The sequence below is a fragment of the Capra hircus genome, chromosome 10 (assembly GCF_001704415.2).
Source record: "Capra hircus breed San Clemente chromosome 10, ASM170441v1, whole genome shotgun sequence".
Lineage (NCBI taxonomy): Eukaryota > Metazoa > Chordata > Mammalia > Artiodactyla > Bovidae > Capra > Capra hircus.
The window spans coordinates 84,263,806-84,289,101 of NC_030817.1; the positions used below are offsets into that span (position 1 = coordinate 84,263,806).

At 53.8% G+C, this 25,296-nt stretch overlaps 1 protein-coding gene across 8 annotated transcripts in view; it reads left to right on the top strand.

Moving 5' to 3' along the window:
* The window catches only part of TLE3 (transducin like enhancer of split 3), a 49,889-nt gene continuing 24,806 nt past the window's right edge, over positions 214 to 25,296 (top strand). For 4 of the 8 annotated variants that reach the window (XM_018053573.1, XM_018053575.1, XM_018053574.1 and 1 more), the window contains exons 1-6: positions 214 to 1,337; positions 1,914 to 2,014; positions 2,553 to 2,616; positions 3,569 to 3,613; positions 22,871 to 22,933; positions 25,015 to 25,089. In XM_018053573.1, coding sequence (XP_017909062.1) covers positions 1,314 to 1,337; positions 1,914 to 2,014; positions 2,553 to 2,616; positions 3,569 to 3,613; positions 22,871 to 22,933; positions 25,015 to 25,089 — 372 coding nt within the window. In that variant the 5' untranslated portion in view covers positions 214 to 1,313. Of the gene's footprint in view, positions 1,338 to 1,913; positions 2,015 to 2,552; positions 2,617 to 3,568; positions 3,614 to 22,870; positions 22,934 to 25,014; positions 25,120 to 25,296 lie in introns of all 8 variants that reach the window. The other 4 variants (XM_018053569.1, XM_018053571.1, XM_018053570.1 and 1 more) reach the window with 1 other exon arrangement.

Sequence of the window (25,296 nt, forward strand, 5' to 3'; positions counted from 1 at the left end):
GAGCGCTGTTTTTCACTCCCATGCGAAAGTCACCAGCGGGTAGGGCCTGATTGCTACTTTTCATGCATAGTTTTAGACACAAGAGGGCATTGTGACGTCGCGCCCGGCGGCGCCCAGTCGCAGGCCGAGTCCGGCTGCCCCACGTGGGGGCCCCGAGCTCCCATTGGCCAGCGCCGGGCGAAGCTGCCACATTATTTTGTTACTTTTCAGTCCCTATTTGGAACTGCTCTCGCGGCAGTTCAGACCTCGTGCTCGTCCCACTCGCCTGTCTGTGTGTGGTATCCGCAGGTCCGGGGCACTTTTTTGGTGTGTGTGTGTGTGTGTGTGTGTGTGTGTGTGTGTGCGCGCGCGCGGGCGCGCGCGTTGGGTGTGTGTTGGGGGTGGGGGGGAGTGTCGGGGCACGGAGAGGAGAGCCGGGCCGAGGCGAAGGAAGGAAGCCGCAGAGCTCCTGGGTCTCGAGCTGCGTCTCCCTTCCAGCGCTCTTCTGCCTGAGCGCTCCGAGGCGGCGGTGGCGGCACCGAGCGCTCCTCGCTGGGGACTCGGCGCTCGAACTGGGAGCAGCGAGGACACTCTTGCGGCGGCTTCTAGTGCCTGCTGGAGTTAGGATGCCAGGGCGGTTGATTCCCACCCACTGAACCCGGAGTTTCCTCCTCGGCCCTGGGAAGGGCTTGCAGCGGCGGCGGCGGCCGCGGCGGCAGTAGCAGACGGAACAGCAGGCTTTCCTCTCCGAGGGGGGGCGTCGAAGCGCCAGCGCCGGGCTCCCGCCCTCACCCTCCGCCGCTCCTGCGGCCCCAAGCCGCCACCTCGGTGCCTGCCTCCTTCCTCTTCTCGCCGAGAGCCGCCCCTGGGATCGGACCCGTGCGCCCCGGATGCTGGGGCTGCCCTGGCGCGCCCCCCTCCCGGCGCGACGCGCTGAGTGAACCGAAGGGCGCTCGCGCTTGCCCCAAGAGGGGCCCCCAGACCTCGGGACCCCGCGCCGGACCCGCCGGGGAGACGACGATGTCCGCGCAGCCCCCGGCTCTGACGCGCTCCACGCAGCGGGGGGAAGGCGGCCGGCCGCAGCTCGCGGAGCCCTAGGTGCACAAAGCCCGCGCCCGCCGACGACTTTGCCGCCTGCTCCTCGGCTCTTTGTCTCCGCTTGGTTCGAGCGCCGGACTCTGGGATTTCGGTGCGAGATCGGGCTGGGGGGGCCGGGGGCGAGCTCTCGGTTTCCCGGCCGCCCCCCGCTCGGGTTTGGCTCCCCCCTCCCCCGCACCTCCCCGGCCCGGGCTCTCTGCGCTTCCACGCTCTCGGAATCACGACCCCTCCCTGCCATGTATCCGCAAGGCAGACATCCGGTGAGTAATTGCAACTCGGTTTATTTAAGCATCTATCATGGCAGGGTAAACGAGGCAGTTTATCTGGCACCTCCATTTTGCTTGTTGCTACCTTTATGGTATGTGTGTGTGTGTGTGTGTGTGTGTGTGTGTGTGCGCGCGCGCGCGCGCGCGCGCGCGCTCACACAAAGGATGGGGATGGGGGGGCGCCGTAGAGAGAGGAGGTTAATTTCGCTCTAATGGCGTGAGGGGCTCCCAGTGTTACTGGGGAACTGTTTGTTTTCATGCTATCCCCCGCCCCATCACCTAAGTCTCCCAACTCGCTCGTTGTGTCTCCTCTGTCCCCGTCTTACTTGGGAATAGGAGCCCCTTCGTAAAAGGGATAGGAGCCCCGCGGCCGAGAGGGAGAGATTAGGGCGCCCCCCTCCCCGTCGGGGACCGGAGAAACTTGTTGGGAAGGTTTTGGGCTTTGTGGGAGGCCCCTTTGGCTGAGGTGGGGGCGGGGAGAGACCGGGGAAAACCGCTGAGGGGCTTGGGCAGCTTGGAGCCGGGTCTGACGCCCCCGCCCCTCCCCTGTCTTGTCCTGGCCGGCTTCAGGCTCCCCATCAACCAGGGCAGCCAGGATTTAAATTCACGGTGGCTGAGTCTTGTGACAGGATCAAAGACGAATTCCAGTTCCTTCAAGCTCAATATCACAGGTAAGGCCTGTGGGGGCCGCCCCGGGGCTGGCAGGGCGGGGGCGTCCCCCCCGCGGCTCCTGCCACCACCCCTCGGGGACTGAGCGGGCTCTCGACCCCGGGGCGGCGGGGCAGCCCGGGCCTCCTCCTTTTGTTTCCCCTTTCCGAGCGCGGCGCCTTAACCCTTTGCTGCCGGCAGCCTCCCGGCTCCCCGTGCCGTTCCCGGGGTGAGGGAAGTTGAGGGATCGGGGCGCGAGCCGGCTCGCTCCGGGTTCGAGGGGTCGCGAGGGGTCGCGAGCCAGCGTCAGGGTCCCGGCCCCCACTCCACCCCACCCCGCGCCCGGGATAAGTTCACTCGCTCGGCCGCGGGAAGTTTCAAGTTGTTACACTCCCCCTCCCTGTGTCGGGGACCCACGTCCCCCTCCGCCCGAGGCTGCGGGATGAGGGGAGTACCCCCGGGGGTGGGTGTCAGGAAGGTGGCCAAGTGGCCCTAGGGATTGGGGTCCCAGAGGAGGCTGTGCAGGCCCCAGGCCTGAGCCGGCTCCTCCTGCCCTCGTAGCCTCAAAGTGGAATACGACAAGCTGGCGAACGAGAAGACGGAGATGCAGCGCCATTATGTGATGGTGAGAGGCGGCTGGGACCCGGCCAGGGTGGCGTGGGCCTGGGGAGCCGTGCCCAGCCTCCGCGGGGCAGCCCCCGCAGCGGGTGTGGTCCGAGTGTGCCATCCGACCCTTTTTCACCAGCCTCCGTCAAGCCCGGGCCACTTGGAGGAGGGTGGGTGAGAGGAGGGGCAGAAAGAGAAACCCAACCCCTCTCCTCGTACACTACCTTTGTGCGCCTTTGATTTGTGTTCTGAAGGTTTCCCCGAGGGCTGGTTGTCCTGTCTCGGGGTTGGATAAAAGCCGTTCTTAGAGACCTCCTGGGAGTGTGTAGAAACTTCTCTGCTCTGCAGCCCTGGGATTTAGCCAGAGTGGGACATAAGACCTCTCCCCCTCCCTCGTTTTCTCCCCAGGGGTTCCTGAGAGTGGAGGAGCCTTTTGCCTCCATGCTCACTCCGGGATCACCCCACTGAGAATCTCATGGACCCTGGGGCAGTGTGTAAACGGGTCCTCCCTTTTCCCAGTGTCTCTTCCAGCAAGTTTTAATCTTCTGATGGTGTGGAGGGCGCTGGAGGTCCTTAAGTGGGACTCCTTGCACTGCTATCCATATAAGAGACCTTGGGCATGTTGCTAAAGAACTCTGATAGGGCAAGTGGACCCAGTGTACACACGATTGATTCCCTGTTGAACCCGAACATTGTATAAACAGGATATATGGCCCAGGCAGGGCTGGTGGGAGGGAGGGCCCAACTCTTCTTACACTATTTATTGCACATAGGGTATTCTGTTGAGATGAGAACAACACTCCTGAGTCCTTCATCTCTTCAAGCCTCTTTGTAGCTGGCTTTGGGGTTTGACTTAAACTTCTTTAGCAAATGTATCCTAAAAGTACCATTTGGCCAAAACCTTCTCCAAAGCTGATTCTGGAACATAGATCTTGGTGTTGTGCGTTAACGGCAGTTCTTTTTACTTTTAGTACTACGAGATGTCCTACGGTTTGAACATTGAGATGCACAAGCAGGTAAGTGCTTTAGGATATGTACCTAATTACAGATCCTGCTCTTGACAGGCAGGGTCTGAGACTTGGTTGAGTTTTCAGACATGTTGAGCTTTTAGCATCCGAGCTTGTGAAGTTTGTCCTGGTCTTGGATCTTGGTGGAGGGGTAAGGAGCAAAAGGAAAGTTGTCTGTTCAGGATCCGCTTTACAAACTTCTGTAACTCAGAGGTGGCTGCTTTAATCTGTTTTAATGTAAAATTTACAAAAGGAAAGGCGGGGGGGGGGGGGGGTGTGTGTATGTATGTGCTGCTTGCGTGTGTGTGCGCATGCGCAAAAATGTGATGTTCTGCCTTGATAAGATTAAACTTCAAGAGTCTTAAAAGCCAGGCTGAGCTGTCAAAATGTAAGGGAACAGGCTACCTACCGCTTAAAAATATAAATCCAGGAGGAGTTATAGCTCGGTACCTTCCGTATATGAGGCAACTTTCTCATCTCCATCTTAATCTAAAGGCTGCCTTGATCATTCCCATTTTCCAGGGGGAAGCTGAGAGGTGAAGTAACAAGCCCAGGGGCAGCCTAGCCAGGACTTCTGAGATGACTGGGGGTTGAGCTCAGCTTTGAAATCCTGAAGTCAAACCAGTTTAGCTGGTGTGTGATGGATATGTAAACTACCCTGTATTGTCACTCTTCTAATAACTGTATACCTCAAACTGGGCAAATACAAACACCTTTATCTCAGTGCATATCAGTAACTCTGTCCTGGGCGCTGGGCTGGGCTGTGGGAGAGGTCTGTTTGTGTATTTGTCTTCCGAGGAGAGGCCGCCTATAGTTTGGCTTGGCCAGCGATTAGCGTTGACTTGGCATGGAGAAATGGCGCAGGCCGGTGGTTCTTTTTAACAATTGGTGTTCTTGAAATCTCGGAAGGCTGTTGACTCATTCTAGCCTTTGGTGACCGTGACTTGAATGGATTTTCTGCTCTAAATGAACAGTGGTTTGCAAGGCTTAAATTTTGCTCTTTAAGGGGGCAGGATCCAGGGCAGGTGAGAAGGGCAGGTGACCTCTGGAATGCTTGTAGATTCCTGCCTGCCCGCTCCAGTGGTTTCACAGCGAGCCTTTGGAATCCAGGTTCCTTCCCCTTCCTGGAGGGAACCCCAGTGTTGGGTGAAGGGCAGCCAGAAAGGGGCCTGAGTTTGTTGAGGAATGTTGGGAGGCAGTCAGGGATTAGCTTTTTAGGGAGACATGGGAAAAGGCTACCAGGCTTTTACTTCTTGACCCACAAGAATCATAATCAGACACCAGTTTGTAAGTAAAGATGTTTGTCCTCTGGAGTATGGGCTAGAGACTGCCTAACTTTAAGTGGAACTGGCTGGATCCAACTAGTCCATTAAGAATGTGCGAAGTGAAACGGGGGTCCCAGGTGTTCGAGGACCTTGGGCTGTTATGCAAGATGCCACCTCCTCCAATTCTCCACCCCTCTTTTTTTGTCCTCAGTGCTTGGTATCTTGGGTGTGTTTAAAGAGGGTAATTGCAACCAGGTTTAAAATTTATAGCAGCCGTTCTTCTAAAAGCTTTGTAATTAAGGTGTAATATGTTGTTGCATGTTGAGGTCTGCATGGGTGGTGTTCCCTGTGTCTGTAAGTGGATGGTTCTTTGGCACAAAGAATCCACCTTGGCTGTTGGAGCGAAGCTGCTCCTGGAGTCCTGGGCCACTCTGAACCCAGGAAGAGTTATTCACCTTCCTAGTGCATTCAGTGGTGGGGTTTATATAAAGAAGCAGCTGCGTGCATCTGGGGCTTCTGGCCCGTCCCCAGACCCTGGGTTCTTAGGAGGAGAATGCTTGAGGTTTGGCGACATGATTTCATTTAATCCTCTGAGCTGCCAGAGGGAGATAGATGTCTTCTTTGCCCCCTTTTTATAGGCGAGGAAACCGAGGCTTTAGGGAAGCCAGGAGGGCAGAGGTGGGACTTAAATGTGGGCCTCTGGCTTCCAGACCGAGCACTTTACCCTGTTTGCCACTCACCTTTGCCTTGGAGCCTCAGCTCCCACTTGCTTCCCAGCAGGACTGTCTGTGCTCTGAGCACAGTGCCTGTGCTGGGTTTCCGGCAACCTCTGAGTTGGGTGAAATCGCCCTGTGGCTGTGGAGGAACAAAGAGGCAAGGAGGTGAAGAAACGCTGCACTAAGACATGCAGTCCTGACCTCCTGGGGCTGGCCACCTCTCTAGGCTTGCGAGGGTTCTGCAGAAGAGAACCGGCCACTAATTGTAGTGTGGGTCTTGGGTGCATTTGGCGGATGGTGGTTAGGCCTGAGCAAACAAGTTTATCAGCTGACCTGTTTAGCGGTTGACTGGTGTTTTATCTGCACACACAATCAAGTGACTGGAGTGCTTGAATTATTCATGCAGTGTCCTGCCCTCTAGACTTGACTGTTCGTGTGATTACATCTGCCTGGAACAAACAGGCTGGATTCTTCATCTTGAAGCTCAGGGGTGGGGGTGGGGACTGTCTGTACTTTTATATAATAGATGATCTCCAGAGCTAGCACCTTGGGAAGTGTGGCAGCCCTCAGCCAGCTCACGCACACATGCACACATGCACACATACACACATGCGCGTGCGCGCACACCCCTCTTACCAACACCACCACATATTTTTTTCAAAAGCCTTTCTTTGCTGGCTCAATGGGAAGTGCTTGTTAGTTCAGAACCTCAGGTTCTGCCAGATGGGCCTGAGTATTGACAGAGGGCAGCTGATGAGGTACGTCCAGCCAGTCTTTACTTTACTGAGAGGTTACACTCACTGCGGCTGGCTCCCTTCCTGGCTGTGTCTCTGTCTCCCTCTGTGTTCTTTTTCCAGGCTGTCGAATGAATCCCAGAGAACACAGTCGATGGTTTCCCCTCCCCTTCTCGGTTTCCCTCCCTAATTGTGGCAAAGCAGAGATTACAGAATCATGGGCCTGGCCTGAGATTTCAAGAGGTCACCCACCTCCTCCAAGCCTCTGCTTCTAGGCAGGATGTCAAGGGTGATTCAGCAAGGCCAGGGAGGTGATGATGGCTGGCCAGCTCATCAGTTCCCATCTTGTTCCCACAGAGGCTGACACTCTCCAGTGTCAGCCACAAATCACAAAGCCAGCGTGGAAACAGGCGCTCCAGAGCGATTGCAGTGCGTAGGGTTTGAGGCACTGATGCTCTGAGAAGCTGGGTCAGGCTGCCTTTTCACCCCTTGCTGGTGATCACTGAGGTTTTGGAAGAGCACTGGAGGCCTATTGATTTGGGGAATGTGTCATGCCCCCACTTTCCCATCACCAAGCAGCCCTTCCTCTGACCTTCTGTTCTAACTGGGAGAGCCCTTTGGCTTCTCCTGCAAACCTTTCAAGGTCCAGATGAAGGAACTAAGGCCCAGGCAGGGGAGCTGAGGTTTCCAGATCCATCCAGTCCAGTAAGTTACCAGAGGAGCTGCTGTTACCACTTCTCCTCCCGACCCAGCTCTCTTAGCAAAACTCAAGAAATGAAGAGTGCTCATTTACTAACTAATAGCACTCTGTGTCTTTAATTACCATTGCTGCTTTCTGCGTTATTATCTCAGGAGGTTAAGGCTACAGACCTGGCGACACCAAAGTCCAAAGTCCCCCATTTCGGGTTGTATAACCATATCAGCTGAATCGCCTCTGCCTGCCCAGGGTCCTCTTCTGAACCGCCAGCTATTTGCACAACTAATGATTCATTGCGCCTGGTGATAAACACAGTGCATAACCAGCAATCCCGGAGAAAAGGTTCACAGGCACGGTGAGGTGATAAAGCCCGTGAATCTTTCACCTGAGGATGGGGGTGGCCCATGGGGGTGGCCGTGGACATGGCTGAAAAGGAAGATGGAACATTTTCACTTATTACTTCCCCTCTCTGGGCTCTCACACCCACATGAAAAGGGGCTTGGGCTGGAAGAGCTTCAGACATAACATCTGGAAGTTCTGTGGCCACTGTAAAGGTGTGAGGAGTGAGAGGGGACCAGCAGATGATGAAGTTACCAAAACCCTGCCCAGGAGTCGAGTCAGTCTGGGTGGGGAGAAGCTGGGACACTCAAATTGAAGGGGATGTATTTCTTCATACTAGGGCAGTCCCTGTTTGTGTGGCATCTGTGAGTTGAGCTAAGAAAAAATACCTTTGAGTATCATTTATTTTGGTCAGAATACTGGCATCGGGGAACCCCTCTAAAGACTCAATTTCCTTCTGACGTTTTTGCCTTGTTGCTCTTCTCCAGAGCTGTCTCTCCTCTCATCCTCTTCAACAGTGGATTAGGGTATCTGCCTCGCTCCACTTTGGGGTCCACCAAGTTGAAAGCTCCCTTCACCCTGTCCTGTCCACCTAGGAAGAACCTGCACCCTGGACCCTCAAGGCTGCTGTCTCTGGACACTATTGCTTCTTGTTTGTGGAGCTGTCAGAGTGAGGGTCTGTGTGCTTTCTGGCTCTTTTCCTTCTTATCCACGCTATTATTGAAATGATGTGGGAGATGGGCACGTGGTCCCCACCAGTCATGGGAACTGGTCCCAGATGAGGACCTGGCTCCTTATTGAACACTCTTCATGAATCCTGCCGGACCAGGAGCTCCTCTTTCTGTCTGTGGCTTCCTCCTTGCCCTCATACAGGAAGGGGCTAGTCTTGTGTCAGAGATCCTTTTTTTCCTTTTTGTTGTTGAAGTAAGTCAGTCAAGGGATGGATTCCCTTTTTCTTCCTGTGTGGGGAAGATGTTTTTCATCTCGTTTGTACAAAGTCCTGGGACACCAGGGAAAGGTGTTCCAGGCCAGACCTCAGTGGGGTGTCCCACTGGTCTGCATGCACGAAGTCTCAGTATCTGTGGGGAGCCCCTCTGTTGAGGTCTCCTATGTGTGCTTTGCACATAATAGGTGCCGGGTAAACACACTGCTTTTTCTTAGCCCAGGATTACTGTGGTGTCAGAGGGTGGAATTCCCATTCCCCCAGCCTTGTGAGTAGGAGGAGGGGGGGTTGCTCTTGCAGGGCTTCCTCCTACTTCCTCCTCTGGCTCAGCATCCAGGTTCTTCATCAGTCAAATGAGGGGGTTGGACTGATTCCCAAAACGGGTATTAGGGGCCTGGGATGTGCTGGGTGTGGGCTGGGGCTGGTTTCACAGACACCCTTCCCTCCTCGGGGGAGTCGGGCATCTAAATAAGTCATTGCAATGCAGTGAGGTAAGTGCTAACCGGGCCAGTGTCACGGGAGGAGCCCCCGGGGACAGAGCAGCTCATTCTTCCTGGGAAAGGGGAGTCGGGTCAGAGAAGACTACACCGGCGTGCTGTTACCTGAGCCGAGTCTTAAAGCGAGGGCCGTGTTCATCAGGCAGGCGTGCCCGGAGGCTGCTCTGGGGGTGGCAGCAGCCCTTGGAAACACAGCGCTATGTGGTGTCCCAGAGCCACAAGTCCGCAAGTCTTGGGAACCGGCCCGGGGGAGGGGAGGAGGGACTCCACTTGGGGCGGGAGGCGAGGTGGTGACATGTTGCAGCGAAGTGATCCCCAAGGCCTCTCGGCGCTCACACTCACTGCTCTGTGGCTCCTCGTCCCCAGATGGCTCTCCAAGGCTGGCCCGCGTCCATCTGCCGGGCTGGGGAGGGGGTGGGGGCCGCTCCCTGCAGTCTGTCTCCCTCCCCTGCTGGCTACCCCACCATCATCTGCTGGTTTGAACTTTATCCCCCAAAGTGGCATTGTCTTCTCGCTCATATTGGTAATTCTGTAATGACTGGTTATGACCCGCCCCCTCCCCCATATTTAATTCTCATCAGCCCAGCTCTCCACTTTGCTATTAATGATAGCAAGCCAGCAAAATAGCTTTCAACATGCCATTGACAGTCTGGTTTAAGAGAGCACTTGAAGTAGTGCTAGACAGCTGAAAGCACCCATAATTGTGTACCAGAGTGAGAACTGCGCGCTCAAGGGCCTTGTTTTTATATGCTTAAAGGGACAATATCTTGTTTTCAACAAATGCTCTCCGAGACTCACAGCCAAGATGCGTTCTCTCCCCTTCTCTCTTTGCTTTTCTCCCTTGGCTTTTGTTTTTTTTTTGCCTCTTGCCTTTCAAAAGAAATGTTCCCTCTCAAGTTGAGGCTAAGGAGAAACTTAGGGAAGGGGGGATTTCCTGCCGCCGCTGAAGTAAGGTCTGGGGTGCCATCCACTGCAGGCAGCCTGTGGGGTATGCGGTGGGGGGGGGGTGCCTCCCCTGAGGGTCTTCTGGAGGAGGTAATGGAGGGGGGGGTTGCAGTTCTCCCCAGCAGTGATATAGAGTTCTTCGGTGGGTAAGGATGTTGCCTGGTGAGCGTGAGGGTGGAGTGGGGCAGGCTTCCAAGATGTCACCTTGTTACCGTGGATGAGCAGGCAGAGGCCACCTGAGGGAGAAAGGGGTTGGCCTTTGGGGAGTCAGATTAGAACCCTCTAAGCCCTTGAAAGGAGATTGTAGGAGGCCGTTCTGTACAGAGGTCCCTTAGGAAATCATGAGGATGAGTAGGGCAGGGACCTGCCCTCTGCAGGGGACATTCATCCCAGCTTCAGGGATTAACAGGGGGACCCATTGACTCAGCCCTGAAGATTCTGCCTGAGAACAAATACCTCCTTCCACTTCACCCTACCGACATCATGACTTTGATGGTGCAGTAGACTTTTGAGAAGGAGTTCCCTTCACTGCTATAACCAAAACCTTCCCTGACCCATTACAGGGTGAAGGAAGAACAAAGTTCCTAGCAGTGGGGCTGAGATGACCAGGGAGCCCTGTTGGGGTTGAGTCTGGCTGTGGCCGTGGCCTTGTCTCCTTAGAGGGGCCCCATTTTGTTCACCTGCCACGCGAGGGACACGGGTGGGATCCTGGGGCAGCTGCCGCCACCTCTAGACACTGCCAAGAGAAAGCCTTTATCGAAGACAGAGTGAAAATTCTGATCTATAGTTAGAGACTATAATAACACAGGCTTTCGCATTTGCGGAGCACTTGTTTGCAAAGCAGATAAGACGTTTTTGTCTTAGAAACCTAAACTCACAGGCATGTGGGTCCAGGACAAACACACCAGAAGGAAAGCGTCAGAGCGTGTCAGGAAAGGCCTAGGGTGTGAAGATGACCTGTATGCTTCAGGGTGCCACCAGGCTGTGTTCCTAAGCTGGGGCTGGGGTGGGAGGGGAGCGTGTGGAGCAGCAGTGAGTCTGTGAGCACAGTGAGGGACAAGACCATTTTGTGTTCACAGAGGCTTCTGAGCCCATCGTGGGTGCACGGTGTGTATTTTGTGGGGGACTCGGACTGTTGGGCTTCCCTGGTGGCTCAGGCCAGGGAAAGAATCTGCCTGCAATGCAGGAGATCCCGGTTCGATACCTGGATTAGAAAGGTCCCCTGGAGGAGGAAATGGCAACCCACTCCGGTATTCTTGCCTGGGAAATCCTGTGGTTAGAGAAGGGGCCTGGCGGGCTATAGGGCTTCCCTCGTTGCTCAGTTGGTAAAGAATCCGCCTGCAGTGCAGGAGAGCCCAATGCGATTCCTGGGTATGGAGTATCCCCTGGAGAAGGGAATGGCTACCCACTCTCGTATTGTGGTCTGGGGAATCCCATCAACTGTGTAGTCCATGGGGTCACAAATAGTTGGACACGACAGCGACTTTCACGTGATGGGCTACAGTCCATGGGGTTGCAAAGACTCAGACATGACTTAGCAACTGAGCACGCACAAGCAGGCACAGACCAGGACTGTTACATTCCAGTTTTGGGGGGCCGCTCCCTGACCCTTTGTAACATCACCGACCTTCTGGGAACGTTGCCAGGCTTAAGAAATATGTGTAATAAACCTATATTTTAATGTGTCTTTAATAGGCTTAAGCGCTTCCCCCCACCCCCCTTCACATGACAGGACAGTGTGAAAGGGGAAGAAAGGAGAGGGGTGAAGAACCAGATACTTGGGGAAAGATGATAAAGCAGAGGTATGAGGGGATAAGGAATGGGGAAGAGCCGGGAAAGCATGCTGGATTTAGATTATAGGAGGACACGAGCAGCAGGAAGCAAGGGTTAATGGCTTGGAGGTAACTCAGTCAGTGATGCTTGTCATGCCTTAGCTATCTATATGGGCCTGGAGTTCCAAGTGCCGGGGCCTTATCTCATTGCCCTTTTAAATCCTTGATAACCATTGTTCACAGCTCTTCGACTTTTTTTTTTTTCTTTTAATTCCGAATGAGAACTTCTTAGTTTGCACTGGAAGGCTATGTCTTCCCTCAAACACAAATAGAGTTCTTTCCAACTCTATGCAACAAGGGGCAGGGGAGGGGATTCTTCCTGCCTGGTCAGCTGGGGAGGCTTTCTTTGGTTTTAAATGCCTTCACCAGCCAGCCAGTAGGTGAGGATGGTGTGACGAAGGGTTGGAGGAGGGTCCCCTACCCAGTCTCCCAGGGCTTCTTAAAGGAGAGCCCTTAACAGATCTGTTCTTCTCCTGGTTTGAAACAACATCTTGGCAGATGGTTTAGGAATCAGTGGTGATATCTGCTGGGGAGGAGCAAGGCAGTTTAGCGTAGACTGGGGAACCAGGACAGGAGTCCGTCCTCCAGCTGAGGTGGGGCTGGATACAGGCTCTGTCAGACTTCCTGCCCAGGAAGACGTCGGGCAGCCTCACGGGCCTGGGAGAAGCTACACGTGCGTCTGCTAAAGTCAATTCAGTCATGTCCAACTCTGTGTGGCCCTGTGGAGAAGCTGCAGGTGATACCAAATGGTCTAGAGTGAGGGGCTGAATGGTCCGGTGGGAAGACATACAGATGAGATGAGGCAGATGGAGGTGGTGAGCTGGCCGGGGCCTGATGGGTCAGTGGGTGCTTTAGCATATCCTTAAACCCTTCCTCTGAGAAGAGACAGGGACTCTTCCTCAGAGCGCCATCACCCGTGGAGAGGCCTGCGGTTACTGGCGTCTTCTCGCTTGACCTAAGAGCAGGAGTCCTAGGGTGTGACTCTGGAGGGACTGAGGTCAGGGACCCTGTCTCCCGGGGCCTCCCACTTCATCCCAGGGAAACAGCTCTCTACGAAGCCAGCCCGAAATGAGGAGCATTAGAGCCCCAGAGAGGCGCCCTGCCCTTGCCAGGGTGCTCCCCCTGTTGGCTTGACTCTGGCCGTGTCACCTGGGAAGTGTGTGTGGCACCATGGAGCTCAGTCTGCAGGGATCCCTTAAGGTGGTTGTGTGTGTGTGATCATCTCTCTTAGCCCTTTTTTTCTTTTTTAATTTAATTTGTCTGTGCTGGGACTTAGTTGTGGCCTGTGGGATCTAGGTCCCTCACCAGAGATGGAACGCAGGCTCCCTTCATTGGAGCTTGGAGTCTTAGCCGCTGGACTACCAGGAAGTCCCTGTGTTATCCATTTTTTGGTTTCTCATCTCTCACCCCCTCCTTCTCAAAGGACCACCTTTCCCTGGGTCTCCCTCTGTCCCTCTGACCACATCCCTTTCTCAATCGTCTGGCTCTATGGGAATATTGGGCCTTTCCCAGGCCTCCAGGTGATAGGTCATTGATAAACCCTTTTTCACAAAGGTGCCGGTGGAATCAGAGTTTCGTCATCAGAAGTCAGTTGGTTCTCAAAGAGGGGGTCCTAGGAAGTTAGGGGCAGAGTACCAGGATCTGGAAACTGGCCTGACCTGGTGGCTAAGAAACAGACTTTGGAGTCAGACAAACTTAGGTTTGAGTCCTCAATCAGGGTCTACTAGCTGTGTGACTTGGTGGCCCATTTGTCCTCTGTGGACTTGAATTTGTAACAGAGGTGATGAGGATGCCTGCCTACCTTTAGAGCAGTATTGCGTGGTAGAACTTTCTGCAGTCATGGAAATGCCTGTCTTATTGTTCAGTATGGCGGCCACCAGCCGCATGGGGCTCTTGAGCCTTGGAGTGTGTCTGCTGTGACCGAGGAACTGAGTTTCGAGTTGAACTTCAGTGAACATTCACTAACCTCGAGTGGCCAGCGGCATCATAGATGGGCCTGTGCGTTTATAGTGTTTTGAGGGTGATGTGAGATGATGTATTGACTCCTTTGTGTGTGGGGAGACCTCAACAAGGGCTTCTCACAACGGGACAGTCCCCGGAGCTGCCAAGGCCTCAGAGAGTGAGGACGTTGGTGTTGCTAACGTTGTAAGACTTCCCAGAGCCCTTTCTCATTTGTGACTGGTTGGCTCCACCATGCCAGCCCTACCGTGTAGACACCTGAAACCCCATCTCACAGTAGGAACACGGGTGTTTCAAGAGTTTAAGTGACTGGATTGTGGTCTCACAGTCGACCAGGGGCGGGTTCAGAACTGGGAACTAGGCTCGTTTCATTTGGACCAGTGATCTTTATCCAGAGGCCACAGCAAGGTGTGGTCTTCTGTGGTCTGCCCACTGGCCCACCTCCAGACCCACCTGTGCGTCAGGGCTTCAGTTCCAGTGTTGGGAAGTCCTCAGACAGAGATTTTAAGAATTCAGTGAAATGTAGGTGTCAGTGATGCGTAGACCAGGGTTTCTCGCCCTGGGCACTGTTGGCATCTGGGGGCCAGATGATTCTTTGTGGTGGGGTTGTCCTGGGATGTTTAGCTGCATTGCTCTGCCTCCTGATTCCAGTGGCACCACTTCAGCTGTGACACCCCAGAATGTCTCTAGACATGCCAGATGTCCCCAGGGGAGCCAAAGCTGCCCTGCTCGAGAACCCGCGGTGGAGGAGGGGGACGTCTGGCTCTAGGGCCCCTGCCTTGCTGTGTGACCTTGGGCAGCCAGGCCCTCTCTGGGCTGTTTTCTTTATCTGTAAAATGAGATGTTGAATGTGCTGGCGGTTTGGGAGGAGGCCAGCCCGAGAGGGAGCCGATCATATAAACAAGTTCCGAAATACCTGATCTTGACTTTTACGGCCTATGAAATGCCACCAGCCCTGCCATCTTTGTCTGGGGAAGCGAGGCCCCTCTGACACTTTTAAACTAGGAAGAGGACTTGTTCTTGGGTTGTGAACTTGGTGGTGAGGGTAAAACGGGGCTGTTTCTGCCCACAGACAGTCTGTTAAGGAATACTCTGACATCCTGCTTTCCCCTTCCTGCCCCCCAGGTTTCCCAGAGAGCCCCATCCTTAAGATTCATAGCCAATGCTTCATTTGTAGCACTGACCTTACAGGGAGACCCCCAAAATTTAACGAGCTGCCTCTGCAAGGGTAATGTGACTTTTACAGCCTGTTGAGGGGCAAAGGGAGATTTGCATAATGTTCCAAGGGGGATTAGGTGGCTGGGGGTTGCCATGGCAACCCCACAGGGATGAATTGAGAATTTTTCCTCCTGGCAGGAGTTGGCCAATGGAGTCTGGGAAGGTGGGGGAGGGGGCCCGGGGTTATCTGAGGGGAGGGAGGGAGAGATGGGGAGGGGGTTGGTGGGTTGGCCGTGCCTGGGATGAATGGACAGTGTTGGGAGAAGCTGTAATTTGAAAAGACTTTCCCTGTTTCATCTATACAAGCAGGCTCTTTGAGGACCATTCCCTGGAGTGGGGGTGGGAGGCGGGCAGAGTTTAATGTGTTTTAGAAACCAAGAAATTAAAGCGAACAAATATTTAAAGATTATTGGATCTTGTTAACAGGAAGTCCGGTGGATGGAAACTGAGAGTCTGAGAAATGAAAGTCTTTGAGGCAGAGAGGGACTTGGCTGTCAAATTTCCAGGTCCCTCCCATGGAGTGGTGTCCACCCCCATGTGTCTGTAGGGTTGGAGTTGAATGCTCTCCAGGACAGGGTACTCGCTTGCACGCAGCACTGAGTTTGGTTTTGAGAGCACTGAACATTATCTTGAACCCAAATCTGCCTCATTTATGCAACAGAAGCTGAGGTCCTAGTGCAGGACACACCTGGGGCAGGCATGCAGGTCTCCGGACATCGCATTGCCAGCTCTTTCCAGGGTTAGTGGCCCACCACCACCCCACTCCACTCCCTCACTTCCTCACAGCATCGCCGTTCCCAATTCCCTTCCTCCCTGGACTCTTGGCAGAAAGTGTCTAAGGTTTCTGGTGAGTACACAAAAGGAAGGTGAGACTCCTTTCAGTGGAGCACACAGCAGGGTCATGTCACACCTAGGCCCCAAGATTCCCTCGCCTTTCATCTGCCCTTGCCAGGTGAGGGCTGTCATCCTTACTCTGTGAAGGGTGTGGGGGCCAGTGTCAGAGGCCAGCCTCCAGCAGCATCCCTGCCCTCCCCCAGGAGACAGATCCTCAGGGTCATCCCAGGGCTGGGCCTTTTCTTGTTCCAAGCCCTCCCAGCATAAAGAATTCAGCAGGCTTCCTCAGAAGCATAAATATTTAATGGCGTTGTAGTTATATATAATTTGATCAATATGTCAGTGCTAAAAGGGCCTTTAAGGAGGCTCACCTATCATTGAGTGATCTGTGATGTAAACCTCCCCAGCCCCTCCAGGAGCAGGGGTCATTATCTCCCTGGCTGCTAAGTGGGTCATTTATTCACCCCCTTCTTAAAGAAACCCTGGAACTGTTCTCTCACTGAGCCTGTACATGGTAGGGATGGAGCAGGCCCTGGGAGCCCTGCCCCGGCTTTTGCTGGAGGCCTCATCCCTCCCTGGACTTCCTTCTCTCTGGTGATAAAACACCCACTTATTTCATTTCCGTGCTCTCTGAGTTTGGTCCGAGGAGAAACTGCCTGGCAAGGAATTTCATCTTGTAGTCCAATAATCGAGGGCCTATCAATTTAGAATTGCCTAGGAAATGCAATGGGATATTTTAAGGTAAAATTGCTCGGCTGCATTGTTCTAGAATCTTGTAATATTTGATTGCTGGGTGACTGTGGCACCTGGCTGCTGGCGCTTCTGCCTTCTGCGCGGCCTCCAATCTCTCCCTCTGCCCCTGTGATGTTACTTCAAGGTGAGATAGGCTCACTTTGAACACCCCAGGACGTGTGTCAGAGAGCTAGGTAAAACCTGATTCAAATTCAAGAACCTCAGAGCAGACTGAAGTGGCCGCCTCAGACATACATGCTTCAAGAGGCCCAGCCACCAGGGTGTGACTTTTCAGAGGTCACATGGCTTGTCAGACACGGAGTTGGCGAGCAAGCCAGCATTCCACGTGGCTTGGAATATAACTCAGTGTCTCACATAGGTATCTTTTCCTCAGCTCATCTTTCTCACACACATCCACAAACGTATCTCCAGAATCACACAGCTCTTTCCAAGAGCCTGCATGGTTGTCCGGTGAAGAAATCCTTGTTTTAGAAGCTAACGCAGGAACCTAGGAGCGGCCCCTTGGCTGCCTCACAGAGAGGCAGTGGTTTCTTCCTGCTGAATGAAACACCTTGAGGGGCCCTTTCCTGGCTGGCTGCAGCTCCTTGTGAATCATGGAAAGAACCCAGACAGGAGCAGCTGGACACTCGCAGGTAGGATAGGACAGCCCTGCTTTTGCCCGCTCTGTGACTTGTGGGCAGTTTGTCTGATGGACACACTTGAATGGTTCGCGTGCCATAAAGACTGGTCACGGGCACCAAGCCCCAGCCAGCCCCAGTCTCGCCCACACCACCCAGCATGCATCCACATTTCGAGGTCCATCCACATTTCAAGGTGGCTTGCCTCTTTGCTCGTCCTTTAAACTCATGCTCGGCTCTACTTTTCTGAGCTTTCTGGAGGAATCCCTGTTTCACAGAGGAACTCGGGAGCGTTTAGTATTCTCAGACTCTAAACGATGGCTCTTGGATCTTGTTATCATCCCCCTGTTTTGCAGACAATAAAGTTGAAGCCCAGATGAGGGAAAGGACTTGCCCAAATCCACGCAGGTCACATCTGTGTGGCTTAGGGTTCAGAACTCTAAAGCAGTCAGGTTCCTCTCTCTCATTGTTTGTATTTGGCTGAGGTTAGAATGAAGTCTGCATTTTCTAGACCTGATCCTACCGGGCAGTTTAAATACCAGAGAGTGACTCTTGGGGAAGTGGCTGTCGGTTGTTTCTTGAGCAGGCATTTAAATAAATAAAAAAAAGACAAGCCAAAGGCTGGCTGAAGGCTGCAGGCCAGGAGCAAGAGGCTGCTGAGGGTGTGGGCCGAGGGCAGGTTCCGTCTCCCTTCAGTGTCCTGGGTCAAAGGTCAGAGGGGTGGGAAGTGCAGCAAATGTGAGTGGTTGGGTGTGACTGGAGCAGTGTACTTTGAGAAAGCCCTCTGTTTATAGCAGGATGCTCCGAGATCCTGCTACAGTGAGGAGATGATTGTGTGAATGGGATTTCCTAAGGCACGCTGAGCAGACAGCTCTTGGGGAAATTACACTCGCCCCCTACTATCCTGTGTTCCGACATTTATTTGCTTAACAGTCTCGATGGAGACGCGGGGCAGATGTTCCTCCCGCAGCCGGAGCCAGTTGGGAGCGCAGACTCCGGATTTCGCAGGATCTCTGCGTACGCTTCTCTGTGTTGAGTAGATTAGTTCCTTCTGAGGAATGATGTTTTTCCACCAGCAAAGCTGCCTTCTTTGAACCACACTTGAAAAGAAACTTTCAAAGGCTGCACCAGGCTCCCCAAACACCTTTTTCCAAAGGAAGCCATCCTCCGGCTGCCTGGCATCCTCCTCCCAGGTTCCCCTCCAAGGCTCTGACTTGGAGCAGAGGCTTTGCTGAGGCCGAGATGGAGGGAAGGGTGGAGGTCTACCCCACGAGCCCCAGCTGCCATATTGATAATGGGATGCCTGGCATTGCCAGAAGGGCTTCTCCAACGTAGGCTCTAGTTCCAGTTTGTGATTTGCGACCTGTCCTGATTGTTAAAGTCACACATCTTGATTCTTTTTTTTCTTTCCTTTCTTGGAAGCGATGTTTAGAGCTTGTTTGAATTGGATCAAATGCTGTTTTAACAGCTGTTCTATTCGGAACTGCTGTCAATTATTAACCCTGACAGTAGTTTTTCTTTCAAAAATGCTTCTCTGAGCTCTCTCAAAATGTCGAAATTTGGCTTCTTGGTAGGAAGTCGTTTAGTGAAGTTGCTTAATTGCCAGGCGTCAGTTTCTCCATCTGAAAACTGGAGATTTATTGGAAGTGCCTTCCCTGTAGGGTTCTTGCGAGCTCACACATGTAAAATGCTCAGAACAGCTGGATCTGTAGATGTTAGCTATTATTATTGTTGTTGTTAAGAGTGGTTCTGTCAGGCCAACTTTGTATTTGCAGAGCTTCCTATCCTCAGTCACCACCCTCAAACAAATAAACATTAAAAAATTAAAGTCGTTTAGGGAACAGTTTTCCTGTTCATTCTTTGACCCTCTGCTGTATGCTGAACTCCGGTTTGGATTGGTCTGTGTGCTTAGTTGCACAGTTGTGTCGGACTCTTTGCAACCCCGTGGATTGTAGCTGCCAGGCTCCTCTGTCCATGGGATTTCCCAGGCAAGAAGACTGGAATGGGTTGCTATTTCCTTCTGGGGATCTTCCCAGCCCAGGAATGGAACGCACTTCTCCCTTGTCTCCTGCACTGCAGGAGGATTCTTTACCACTGAGCCACCGGTTTAGAGATGACCAAGGCTCAATTCCTGCTTCCATGTGGGAGACCAGGAGGGTGGTGCTGCCCGTGGCAGGGGACAGTCCCAGCTGGGAGGGATGGGGTGAGCATACTTTCTCCACCCCCACTTCCCCCCGAAAGAAATCCCCAGACCCAAGAACGGGGACCAAGGGTGACACCACCTACCTCGCCTCCCCCCCAACCCTATGTAGTCCTGACCCATGACGGACCAGAGTCCGTCCTGCCTCCCAGCGAAGCTGCAGTTCATTGAGTCTGGGCCCCAGGAGAGAGCCCGAAGGCTGATATCCCAAGCCTCTGGAATATTCTGTATCTTGTTCTGCTGACTCTTGGTTGACTTGTGGAGGCAAGAACTGTTCCCCGTGGTGGAAAGGAGAGATGAGAGGGGACTTGCTCGGAGCGACCCAACTGTGGTCATCTTGTAGCCTGGATGCCAAGCCTGGAACCAGTTGGAGCTACATGAATCCCAGCAGGTTGTTCCTCATAACCAGAGGATGCTGGGCTCTGGACCAGGCCCTGCCAGGGAAGATTCCACCTGGAGGCAGCCTGTGGCCATTAGTTTGCTAGAAGGTGTGGGGAAGGGGAAGGCTGGCTGGCTGCTTTTTCTTTTGTCCCTTCACCTACCAAAATCTTGACAATTGACCTGTTTGCCAGAGGAAGTAAGCAACAGCTAGGACTCCTTTATGGGCTTCTGAGGTGGTGATAGTGTAAAGCATCTGCCTGCTGTTGCAGGAGGTGGAAGAGACCTAGGTTCAATCCCTGGGTCGGGGAAGATCCCCTGGGGGAAGGCATGGCAACCCACTCCAGCATTCTTGCCTGGAGAATCCAATGGACAGAGAGGAGCCTGCTGGGCTACAATCCAAAGTGTCACAAAGAGCCAGGCACGACTAAAGTGACTTAGCATGCACACACAGGACTCCTTGATAATCACCCCAAAGATGGTAAGACTTATAGTTATTGAGTGGGCCAAAGTGAGGGGGAAGGTTCCGAGCGTGCCGCCTGCCTTCCTGGCTGAGGAGCGGGCGGCAGCTAGGGGCCCGCGGGTGCCTTGTGACTGGTCCGGCTTGACCACTGCTTGAGCTGCTGCCCACTCCGTCTCCCGGTTGTAGGTCAGCACTTTGTCCACCACTGCCCCTCCCCCTAATGCTGCCCACACTGAAGCAGGCCCACATCCGCAGCCAGGGGACACTGTAATATGACGTCTTGAAACACACATGCAGGGAAGCCAGTGAGATTCTTTTGTCTCTAGATTTTACTGGGCATCTGTCATGTACCAGCCTCTGCTAAGCAGTCACTTGAGGTAAGAGACATTGGACCAGTGAGCTCCCTCAGCTCATTGGTGAGGATGATTTATTTTGTTGATTTCTCTTTGCTTTGTATTTTAAATAAAACTTTCTAGCCTTGTTTGGCACACAAACATGTGACAGGTGAGTGATTATGTTGTTCTATACAGGTTTGGACTTAGCTGATTGTTTCTAGAATTCCTGACATGTACAATTATGACGCTTATATTTCATCTCCCTTTCCCACTATCAATCAATGTGGGAGAAGAAAAAGTGGAAAGAAATGAGAAGGGACCCTGTTTTGGACTAGAACTCTTTCCGCTTACCTAGATTAATAATTTATACAATAGTAATCGTCCCAGGAGACTTATAAGTATGAATGATGGGCATCTAGTGGGCAGAGGCCAGGGCTGCTGCTAAAAACTCTACAGTGCCCGGAACAGCCCCACCCAGCAGAGTTTTCCCTGGCCCCAAATGTGTGTAGCGTGGCGTCTCAGGTGGCTCAGTGCTGAAGAATCCACCTGCAGTGCAGGAGACTCAGGCTCGATCCCTGGGTCGGGAAGATCCCCTGGAGGAGGAAATGGCAACCCACTCCAGTATTCTTGCCTGGGAAATCCTGTGAACAAGAGGAGCCTGGCGGGCTGTAGTCCATGGGGTCACACAGAGTCGGACACAGCTGAGCACGTATGTGGATGGCACTGACGCTGCGACAAGCCCTCCTGTACAGTGTCCTTGCTGAAGTAAACCCCAAAAGTACAGATGTGGCTGTGAGTCCCTCCCTTGGAACTCAGCCAAGGATGAGTTTGGAAATAGGACCATTATTGGCACTGGTTGGTCCAGGATATGAAGGACAGCCTTTCGCACCAAAGACTTGGCTTTTACCCCCAGTGCCCAATCTAGAGTGTTCCAGGAGAGAGCTGTGATCTGTGACCCCCACCCAGGAGCCCTTGCTGCTCTGGACAAGGGGTCTGTGTTGGAACCTGCACTGCAGCCAGCAGCCCCGGGATGTGGGCCCACAAAAGCCCACAGACTGCTAGCCTGAGACCCGTCCCTTCACCACCCAGAGGCATCTTCACCAGTGGCTGGGGACGGGTTGTGGCGGGGGGTTGGGGTAGTAGGGGTGCTGGCCCCACGAATTCTCCGTAGGGCCAGGGTCTGCTTGTAAGCCTTCAGACAGCATTGCTTTTACTTTAAACGCACAAGGGTTTCTCATCCGGAGTCATTTGACATGCAGCTGATCACAGATTTTTAAAGGCTGTTGTCATGGTTTTGTCTCTCAAAGATTGCTGTGTGCTGATGAGAGCTCTGAAGCCAGCTCTGGGACCTCAGTCCCGGCAGCCTTGGGATTCAGAATGAGATAAGAGAAGCACTTCTGAGACGTGTCTGTCAGTGGTCCTCAGCCTTCCTATCTGGACTATTAACCATTTAGCCCCACTCTTTTTTCTTTTTTAAAACCATTCTTCATTTGAGATGGCTCACGTAGATGGATGGCAAAAACAGTTGATTTTTTCTTTCTTCTTTTTTATTTTTTTAATACTTATTTGGCCATGACGGATGTTAGCTGCAACACGCAGGACCTTCAGTCTTCCTTGCAGCATGTGGGATCTAGTTCCCTCACCAGAGATGGATCTTGGCCCCTTGTATTTTGAGTGCAGAGTCTTAGCCACTGGACTACCAGGGAAGCCCCCAGTTGATGTTTTTCTGAATGTGATCTTTTCTGGAGTGTTAGGGGTGGGGCAGAGAATTGATCTGCCTTTTTGTGATCAGCTTAGATGAAGGGCTAGGGTTCCGATAGTTATGTCCCGAGCAGCATCTTAGAGAAGGCAAGGCTTGATCTCCCCCGAAGGAAGCGTCGATGGTGGGATTTCTGGCTGGATAGCGCTGGAAGGGCGAGGGATTGGTCTGCGGAGGGAGAGGCAGCAGTGCGAAGTGGGAGTGAGGAAAACCCTCTCAGTGGCACATCACTGGGCGTGAGGCTGGCCCCAGGGGGCACTTGGCACACATCACTGGGCGTGAGGCTGGCCCCAGGGGGCACTTGGCACATATGTCCAGGGTCTTCCACCACCTCCTGATGGGTCTGGGCGTCTGAGAGTCTGAATTGCAGTTGCCCGTGGGGCCACTGCGCTGCGTCGCTCTTGTGAAAGGTTTCGCCGCAGTGGGTGGTATGGGGGTGGTTCCTGTTTAGCTTTGCATTGTTTTGGTTAGGGCTTCCATTCCAGAGGAGGCGAACTGTATACTCTGAACCAAACACGGAGACCACCTCTGATAGGAAATTGGAGCTCCTGGAAATCGGGTTGGTTGGAGGGAGTTGGAAGGAATTGCTTCACGCTGTGGATTCAGCGAGGCCTCCTGGCAGGAGGTCCATAGAGGGTGGAAGGACAGAGCCTGTCCAGGGCCTGTGGTTTGGCGGGGGTGGGGGGGTAGGGGGGGTGGGGTGGGGTTGCCCTTCCACAGTCTGACATTTTGGCGACTTGATTTATTTGCCTGAGCCTCACTCAGTCTCTTTCCCTTTGCAGACAGAGATTGCGAAGAGGCTGAACACGATTTTAGCACAGATCATGCCTTTCCTGTCACAAGAGGTAAGACCTTCTTTTGCTTTGTCTTCTGTGCCTTGCCAGAGCAGCCCCTGTCCATCCGTTCATGTGGACAGAAGTTGACAACCTGGGGTTTTACACAACCTTCTCTGGCATATCAGAGAGGCCGTTTGCTCCTTCTTCTGGTGAAAGCTGTTCCCTGCTTCTGCCTGAGCCCCAGGAGGAGGGTCCCGGCCTGTGATGGAGCCCACAGTAGGCAGTGGGTATCTCTGCCTCTTCCCGTTCCCACTCTTCAGCCCATCCAAGCCAGCATTCCCAGCCTCAGCTTCCCCATGTCCCAGCATCCACTGCTGGAGACATCTAAGAGCAAGGAAGCATGCCCAGTCAGTGCCAGGAGCCAGACCCTGTGGGGGGAACCACTTACCCAAAGGTTCTGACTCATCAGAAGTACGGCCGAGTCAGTCACGTCATCTTCTAAGTGCTCTTTCCAGGAGACCCCCTCAGCCCCCACCTGAGACAGTGCTGGACTGGTGGGCAGTAGGAGAAAACCCTCTCCAAAGAGGCCCCTTGGTGCAGGGCAGACGGGTGGGCTGCCGAGAGGGGCCCATAGAGCTCACTGCAGCTCGGACAGGCCTGCCCTCCAGGCCTCCTCCGTGGCTGAGACCACCTGCACTCCCTCCTGGGTGCTAGGTCTCTTGAGTGGGAGTACTGACCCCTACCTGTTTGAATTCCTGTAAAAGCAGGATGTAAGTGATGCCCTCGTGTCTGGTAGCCCACTAGGGGAGACAACTGCCTTATGAAGCCAGTACTACCCCAAGGCTGAAGGGAATGAATGCTCTAAAAAAAGTTTTTTTTTTTTTAAATAGACTTAATTTTTTAGAGCGCTTTGAGGTTCATAGCAAAGCTGAATGGACGGTACAGAGCTGTCCCCTAGCCTCCCCACCATCAGCATCCCACCCTGGAGTAACTGACGAACCTGCCTCACACGGCATCACCCGAGGCCGTAGCTTAGATCAGGGTTCATTGTGCCATGTTTGCCCTCTATTTAGACACATACGTTTTTGGTTTGTTTTCTGTTTAGACAGATACAGGTTGGGTATAGGTACATGTACTTTTCTTCTGAACCCTTCGAATGGAGTTGCAAACATCCTGAAAATTCACAGCATTCTCCCTACTCAGGCTGCCTCTCCTAAAAACAGGACACCTTCCTATTGCATGGACGACAGTATTGTCACTGCTTTTAGAAAGGGAATAGTCATGCAGCAGCATCGTCTCACGTCCAGCTCTTTCTCAGAGGCCTCGGATAAAGATTTTGTTTCCAGTGGTAGAGGGCGACAGTTGACAGATTACCATCTTCTGGCTCGTTTACGTTAACTTAAAATTATGGGACGTTTTCATTACAAAAGTAATGCATGCTCATTGGAAAAAGGGCTCCCCATCCCCCATGTCCTCTTTTGGTTAGTGGCCCTGGCCTGCCTCCTGTTAGGACTGTGGCCCTGTCTGTCCCGTGTGGCCCCCGCACCCCATGCCTCCTCTGACCCTGCCTGTCCCAGGTGGCCCCTGCACCCCATGCCCCCTTGGGCAGGGACCATGTGGCCCCTGCACCCCAATGCCTCCCTGGGCGGGGAAGGCCTCCGCCTCTGACCCTGCCTGTCCATGTGGTCTGACCCCGCCTGTCCCATGCGGCCCCCACACCCCATGCCTCCTCTGACACTCTCTGTCCCATGTGGCCTCCACACCCCATGCCTCCTCTGACCCTGCCTGTCCCATGTGGCCCCTGCACCCCATGCCCCCTTGGGCAGGGACCATGTGGCCCCCGCACCCCAATGCCTCCCTGGGCGGGGAAGGCCTCCGCCTCTGACCCTGCCTGTCCCATGTGGTCTGACCCTGCCTGTCCCATGCGGCCTCCACACCCCATGACTCCTCTGACCCTGCCTGTCCCATGTGGCCCCTGCACCCCAATGCCTCCCTGGGCGGGGAAGGCCTCCGCCTCTGACCCTGCCTGTCCCGTGTGGTCTGACCCCGCCTGTCCCGTGTGGTCTGACCCCGCCTGTCCCATGCGACCCCCGCACCCCATGCCTCCTGGGCGGGGAAGGCCGCCTCTGACCCTGACCTTGCCCCTCCAGCACCAGCAGCAGGTGGCGCAGGCGGTGGAGCGAGCCAAGCAGGTCACCATGACAGAGCTGAACGCCATCATCGGGGTACGTGGACTCCCCAGTCTGCCTCTCACCGTGTGTATAGCCCTTTTATTCCTCTCATTTACCATAACCAGAGACAGACCCTGACCTCAGCTGGCCTCAAAGAATGGCGGCCCCAGGGCTCCAGTGCTCCCAGCATCTCATGGGCTTGGACCCACCTAGATACCTTCCCCCGTGGCTCCCCAGTTGCCTCCCAGTCCCCAGATTAAA